Source organism: Chaetura pelagica, unplaced genomic scaffold (genome assembly GCF_000747805.2).
Source record: "Chaetura pelagica isolate M959 unplaced genomic scaffold, ChaPel_1.0 scaffold1481, whole genome shotgun sequence".
Taxonomy (NCBI): domain Eukaryota; kingdom Metazoa; phylum Chordata; class Aves; order Apodiformes; family Apodidae; genus Chaetura; species Chaetura pelagica.
In genome coordinates, this window is record NW_009952081.1 from 18,416 (window position 1) to 25,521 (window position 7,106).

The following is a 7,106-nucleotide window of genomic DNA, read 5'->3' on the forward strand; positions in this document are numbered from 1 at the left end:
CCCCTTGTGCTCCTGCACCTCCAGCCCCTTGTGCTCCTGCATCTCCAGCCCCTTGTGCTCCTGCATCTCCAGCCTCCTTCTCGCTCTCCACATCCTCTCCTCGCTCTCCAGACCCTCTCCTTGCTCTCCAGGATGGACCCATTTATCACCCTCTTCCACCCAAACAGGTGTTCCTCCACCTTCCAGGACCAGCATCCCAGTTGGAGAGGAACCCCCCTGGTTCCAGGCCATGGCTGCAGTGTCCCCCTGGGCTCTAACCCTTGTTGTTCACTTACAGACATTGTCAACACAGCCCGTCCCGACGAGAAGGCCATCATGACCTACGTGTCCAGCTTCTACCACGCCTTCTCGGGGGCCCAGAAGGTACCGGGGGTGCCTGTCCCCCCATCTCAGAGCCCCGGGCCTGCCTGCAGCTCCTGCTCACTGCTCTTCTCTTCCAGATGCTGCTGTGTCTCTCCTGGGCTGGGCAGCCCCACCCCAGCTCCCTCACGGGGTCCTCACGCTGCTCAAATCCCCCCCAGGCCCTGCCTGGGAGGGGCAGAGACCCCCATGCAAGGGGGGCAGCTTGTGCAGGGGCTCAGACCCAGCATTTGGGTTGGGAGAGGCCTTTAAGGTCATCGAGTCCAACCTTAAGACAACTCTACCCACCCTTAACCTAGTCTTCCAAACCTTAACCCAGCTCTACCTGCCCTTAACCCAGCTCTCCTGCACCTCCAGCCCCTTGTGCTCCTGCATCTCCAGCCCCTTGTGCTCCTGCATCTCCAGCCCCTTGTGCTCCTGCATCTCCAGCCCCTTGTGCTCCTGCATCTCCATCTCCTCGCTCTCCAGACCCTCTCCTTGCTCTCCAGGATGGACCCATTTATCACCCTCTTCCACCCAAACAGGTGTTCCTCCACCTTCCAGGACCAGCATCCCAGTTGGAGAGGAACCCCCCTGGTTCCAGGCCATGGCTGCAGTGTCCCCCTGGGCTCTAACCCTTGTTGTTCACTTACAGACATTGTCAACACAGCCCGTCCCGACGAGAAGGCCATCATGACCTACGTGTCCAGCTTCTACCACGCCTTCTCGGGGGCCCAGAAGGTACCGGGGGTGCCTGTCCCCCCATCTCAGAGCCCCGGGCCTGCCTGCAGCTCCTGCTCACTGCTCTTCTCTTCCAGATGCTGCTGTGTCTCTCCTGGGCTGGGCAGCCCCACCCCAGCTCCCTCACGGGGTCCTCACGCTGCTCAAATCCCCCCCAGGCCCTGCCTGGGAGGGGCAGAGACCCCCATGCAAGGGGGGCAGCTTGTGCAGGGGCTCAGACCCAGCATTTGGGTTGGGAGAGGCCTTTAAGGTCATCGAGTCCAACCTTAAGACAACTCTACCCACCCTTAACCTAGTCTTCCAAACCTTAACCCAGCTCTACCTGCCCTTAACCCAGCTCTCCTGCACCTCCAGCCCCTTGTGCTCCTGCATCTCCAGCCCCTTGTGCTCCTGCATCTCCAGCCCCTTCTCCTCCTCCATCCCCACCTCCTTCCCCACCTCCACTGTCCATCTCTCCCCTCCCTCCATCCCTCAGATCTCAACATTTCCCAACAGAACTTCAACCAACTTCTTTTTTGGGCAAAAGCAGCAAGCCCCCCCCGTGAGGCAGCTGGGGTTGTGCCCCCAACCCCCCAGCTGGGCTTGTCCCCCCCTCTGCATGCCCTGGGGGGGCTCTGGGGGCTGGAGCTTCACCCCCTCTCCCCCTCTTTCTGGCAGACATCGTGGGCACCCTCCGTCCCGATGAGAAGGCCATCATGACCTACGTCTCCTGCTTCTACCACGCTTTCTCTGGGGCTCAGAAGGTGAGGTGGGAGGTGGAGGGGACCTTCCTGCTTGGTGCCCACCCCCCCCTTTCCAGCTCACCCCACGCTTGGGCTTCTCCTGAGGGTCTTTCTGCTTCTGGGAGCAGGGAAACGGGCTCTGCTGGGCTTGGGAACGGTGCTGGGAGCAGAGTTGGGCTGGTGGAACCATCTGGGCTTTAGGGACCATCTGAGGGCAGGATGGTCCCAGGTCTGGGGGGACTTCAGGTCCTGTGGAACCCCCCTCTGTGGGATCCAGGCTGGGAGAGCCTGAGGAACAGCTGGAATTGGCCTCATCCCCAGGGATTTGGGAGAACTGGGGGAGCTAGTGGTTCCTCCCACCCACATGGGGCATCTCGTTAGGGAGAGACTCATTAGGGCAGCGCTGGGAGCAGAGGTTGAGGGTCCCTGGGGGGCTCCTGCCCCTCCTGCTCACCCTCCTGTCCTTTCTGTCCCCAGCCCCACACAGGAGACCCCAGAACCTTCCATGAGACTCCAAACATCACACGCGAGACCCCAAACCCCTCATGAAAACTCAGACATCACACAGGAGACACCAGACCCCACACATGAGACCCCCAACCCCACACATAGAATCACAGAATGTTGGGGTTGGAAAGGAGCTCTGAAGGTCACTGAGTCCAACCTGCCAGAGCAGGACCAAAACCAGGGCAGGTCACTCAGAAAGGCATCCAGGTGGGTCTTGGAAGCCTCCAGAGCAGGAGCCTCCACAGCCTCTCTGGGCAGCCTGGCCCAGGGCTCTGCCACCCTCTCAGGACACAAGTTCTTCCTCATGTTGAGGTGGAACTTCCTGGGCTCCAGTTTGAATCCATTGCCCCTGGTCCTGTCCCAGGGCACAGGTGACAGGAGCTTGTCCTGCCTTCTTGCTGCCCTCATGTATTGACAGACATTCATTAGATCCCCCTCAGTCTTCTCCTCTCCAGACTGAAGCCCAGAACTGGACACAACACTCCAAGTGAGGTCTCACCAGGGCTGAGTACACAGGGAGGAGAACCTCCCTTGATCTGCTGGACACACTCCTCCTGAGGCACCCCAAGATACCCTTGGCCTTCTTGGCCACCAGGGCACATTGGTGTCCCATGGATCACTTGCTGTCTACCAGGACTCCAAGGTCCTTCTCCACAGAGCTGCTCTCTAGCAGATCAGCTCGTGGCCTGTCCTGATGCATTTTGTTGTTCCTTCCCAGCTGCAGGACTCTGCACTTTTTATTGTTGAACCTCATGAGGTTCCTCCTTGCCCAGCTCTCCAGCCTGTCCAGGTCTCCCTGAGTGGCTTCAGGGCCTCCAGGTGGAGCAGCCAATCCTCCCAGCTTGGTGTCATCAGCAAACCTGCTGAGAAGACACTGTCCAAGGTCATTGGTAAAGATGTTGAACAGGACCCAGCACTGATCCCTGAGGGACCCCACTGGTCACAGGTCTCCAGCTGGACTCTGCACCACTGACCAGCACTCCCTGGGCTCTGTTGTGCAGCCAGTTCTTCATCCATCTCACTGGCCATTCTTTCACACCCTGAGCTTGCTCACGGGGATGTTATGGGAGACTGAGTCAAAAGCCCTGCCAGGGTCACGGGAGACACACCCACTGGTGTCCCTGCATCTCTCCATGCAGTCACACCATCCCAGAAGGCCATCAGATGGGTCAAGCATGATTTCCCTCAGTTCCAGAAGGACAGGGAACTGCTTGACAGAGTCCAGGGCAGAGCCTGAAAGATGCTGAAGGGAGGGGAACATCTCCCTGCTGAGGAAAGGCTGAGGGAGCTGGGGCTGTTGGGCTTGGAGAAGAGGAGACTGAGGGGCCACCTCATCCATGGGCACAAATCTGTTCAGGGCAGTGTCAGGAGGACAGAGCCAGGCTTTGTGCAGTGATGTCCAGTGACAGGACAAGGGGCAGTGGGTGCAAACTGGAGCACAGGAGGTTCCATGTGAATATCAGAAAAAGATTCTTCTCTGTGAGGGTGGCAGAGCCCTGGGCCAGGCTGCCCAGAGAGGCTGTGGAGGCTCCTTCTCTGGAGACATTCCAACCCCCCTGGCCACGTTCCTGTGTGATGTGCTCTGGTTGCCCCTGCCCTGGCAGGGGGGTTGGGCTGGGTGATCTTTCCAGGTCCCTTCCAGCCCCCAGGATTCTGTGTGATGCTGTGGAATCCACACTGACTGCTCCTGATAAACCTTCTTCTCTTCCATGTGCTTAGAGGCCTCTAAAATGAGCTGCTCCGTCATTTTTCCAGGAATGGAGGGGAGGCCTCCTGGGCTGTCATTTCCTGGATCTTCTTGCCCTTTCTGAAGGCTGGGGTGACACTGGGCTTCCCCAGCCCTCAGGCACCTCTCCTGTTGGGCAGAATCTTGCAGAAGAAGGGCAGTAACATCACCCAGCTCTCAGCACTCCTGGGGGCATCTGGGCAGGGCTGGTGCACGTTCCATTCCCATCACTGCTCTGACCCACGCTGGCCAGGGGGGACTCTTCCCTCCTCCAGGCTTCCCTTCCTGCATCCATGAAACTCATACAGGCAGGTCTGAGCACAGACTGGAGCAAAGGCAACATCCAGCTCCTCTGCCTTCCCTGCGGCCCCAGGACCCACCTCACTCAGCAGGTCCACATTGTCCCTGTTCTTTCTTCCAGTGCTGATACATTTGAAGAAGCTCTTCCTGTTCTCCTTTGCTTCCTTGGCCAGTTAGAAGTTCTCAGAGGGCTTTGGCTTTTCTTGTTGCCTTCCTACATACTCTGACAATGTCCCTGTAGTTCTCCTGAGTTTTCCCAAGTCCCTTCTTCCACAAACTACGTTTCTTTCTTCAGAAGGTCCTTGCTGATCCATGCAGGTCCTTCACCACCTCTGCCTGATGTTCTACTGGAAGGAATGCACCTCTCTTGGGCTTGGAGGAAATGGTATTTAAAAACTGAGCAGCTTTCCTGGGCTCCCTTCTCTCCCAGAGTTTTAGCCCCCAGGATTCCTACAAGTAGATCTTTGAGGAGTCCAGAGTTAGTCTTGCAGGAGTCCAGGGCTGCAATCCCACTTCCTGCCCTGCTTCTTCCTTGGAAAACACTGAGCCCCACCATGTGATGGTCACTGTCACCAAGGCTGTTCCCAACCTTGATGTCCCCAGCCAGACCTTCCTTATTGGTTAACACAAGGCCCAGCAGGGCTCCTCCACTGCCTGCATTAGAAAATGACCATCAATGCCCTGCAAGAACCTTTGGGCTGAACCTGTGAGGACTTTCCAGCAAATACCAGTGTGGTTGAAGTCACCCATAAGTTCTAGGGAGTGTGATCTACTTCCAGTTGACTGTTGAAGGCCTCGTCATCATCTTCTTGGGCTGGTGGTCTAGAGCACAACAGCTTCACCTCCAGTTGCATCTCCCCTCATTCAGACCCACAAGCTCTCAACCTGTAGAACTTGGTGCATTCCAGCTCCTCTGGTACATGAGCAGCTCCAGCACCTCACCCTGCTGCTCTGCCTCTCCCAAAGAGCTCATCCCCCCCCCCATGACACCCCCCCCAGCCACAGGAGCTGTCCCACCTTGCTCTGGTGATGGGGATCATGTCGTGGCCTTTTGGCCCAGCCTGGATCTCCAGCTCCTGCCTCCCCACGTGTGTTGGTGCAGAAACATCTCAGAGAAGGACTCAAGCAACTAGTTGTACTTTTGGTGTCTGACCATTCCCAGCCACTTCCCTGGTCACCCAGCCAGCCCTGTGTGGCTGTTGGCACCTTCGTTTCCATTCCCCACCTCAAGTGGGGCAGCACTTGAAGGACCATCCCAGGCTCATCTCTAGGAGCCCAGGTCAAAGCCCTTTCCAGGAGCCCCAGCAGCTCCTCTAAAGAGACCTTTTGCCCCTTGGAGACAGATGGATTCAGGAGACCCCAAACCCCACACATGAGACCTCAAACCCCACACAAGACCCCAAACCCCACACAAGATCCTAAACATCACCCATGAGACCCAAAATGCTGCACATTAGACCCAACCCCCCCCCACCTCAGACCCTGGACACACTTTGGGCCCAAACCAACACACATTAGACCCAAAACATCACTCATTAGACCCAAACCAACTCACATGAGGCCCCAAACAGCATCATTAGACCCAAACCAACACATATTAGACCCCACACATCACACATTAGGCCCAAAATGCTGCACGTTAGACCCAAACCAACACACATTAGGCCCAAACCATCATCATTAGCCCCAAACCACCACAAATTGGCCCCAACCCGCCCCCCACTGGACCCACGGGGCAGCTCCCCCCCCTGCCCAGCAGTCCCCAAAGGTTGGGGTTCACCTGGGCCTGTGTCCCCTCACCTGATGGGACCTTGGGGGGCTGCAGGTCCCAGCCTGGCCGGGGGGGGTTTGTCCTTGTCCCCCCCTTGTCATGCAGCTCCGGGGAGCAGCAGCAGGAGCAGGATCCCTTCCCCCCCATGGGTGTAACCCCCTTGCCCTGGTTTTTCTCTTATTTTTGTAACTTCTTTCCTTTCCCTCCATGGTCACTGGTTCTTCCTCTCCCCCATCCTTCCCTAGACCCTTCTCCATGTTTCTGGCTTTCAACTCCTCCTCTTGGACTCTTTTCTTTTCTTCCTCCTCCTCCTCCTCCTCCTCACCCTCCCGGGGCTGATTCCTCAGGGAAGAGCAGAAGATGGAAGGACGGTGCTTAGAGATGGGTAAAAAATTCCAGAGAGGAGCAGCTTGGGAGGGGGGAAAAGGGTTGATCCCCCTTCCTGCCTGGTCCTGAATCCAGCAAGGAAGGACAAATCCCGGGGTGTTGGTGGTGGTGGCACCAAGACACCGCTGGGGAGCCTCTTCTCTGCCTCTCTGGGCTGCTCCTGAGCCCCCCCAGCTGCAGCAGGATGGCTCTGGGTGGGATGGGGGTAGGATCAGAGCCCCCCAGGGCCCCTCCCCAGGGCTCTGAGCTGCTCTTCCCTCCAGGCTGAGACAGCAGCCAACAGGATCTGCAAGGTGCTGGCAGTCAACCAGGAGAACGAGCTGCTGATGGAGGACTATGAGAAGCTGGCCTCAGATGTGAGCCCAGGGCAGCCTCGGCCCCTGCCCCACCCCGCCCCTCCCTTAGCCCATCCCACCCCAACCCTCCCTTAGCCCACCCCATCCCACGTCACCTCATCCCATCCATCCCATCCCAATCCATCCCACCACCTCATCCCATCTCACCTCATCCCCATGCATCACATCCACCCTAACACATCCCACCCCATCCATCCCATCCCATCTCATCCCATCCCATCCTTAGCCCATCCCACCCCATCCCATCCCATCCCATC

At 57.9% G+C, this 7,106-nt stretch overlaps 1 protein-coding gene across 1 annotated transcript in view; it reads left to right on the plus strand.

Moving 5' to 3' along the window:
- Positions 1-7,106, plus strand: part of LOC104395873 (alpha-actinin-4-like) — a gene marked incomplete at both ends in the record, with an annotated part of 33,059 nt that overhangs the window by 15,703 nt on the left and 10,250 nt on the right. The window contains 2 exon segments of the mRNA XM_010005623.1: positions 278-363; positions 6,757-6,849. Coding sequence (XP_010003925.1) covers positions 278-363; positions 6,757-6,849 — 179 coding nt within the window.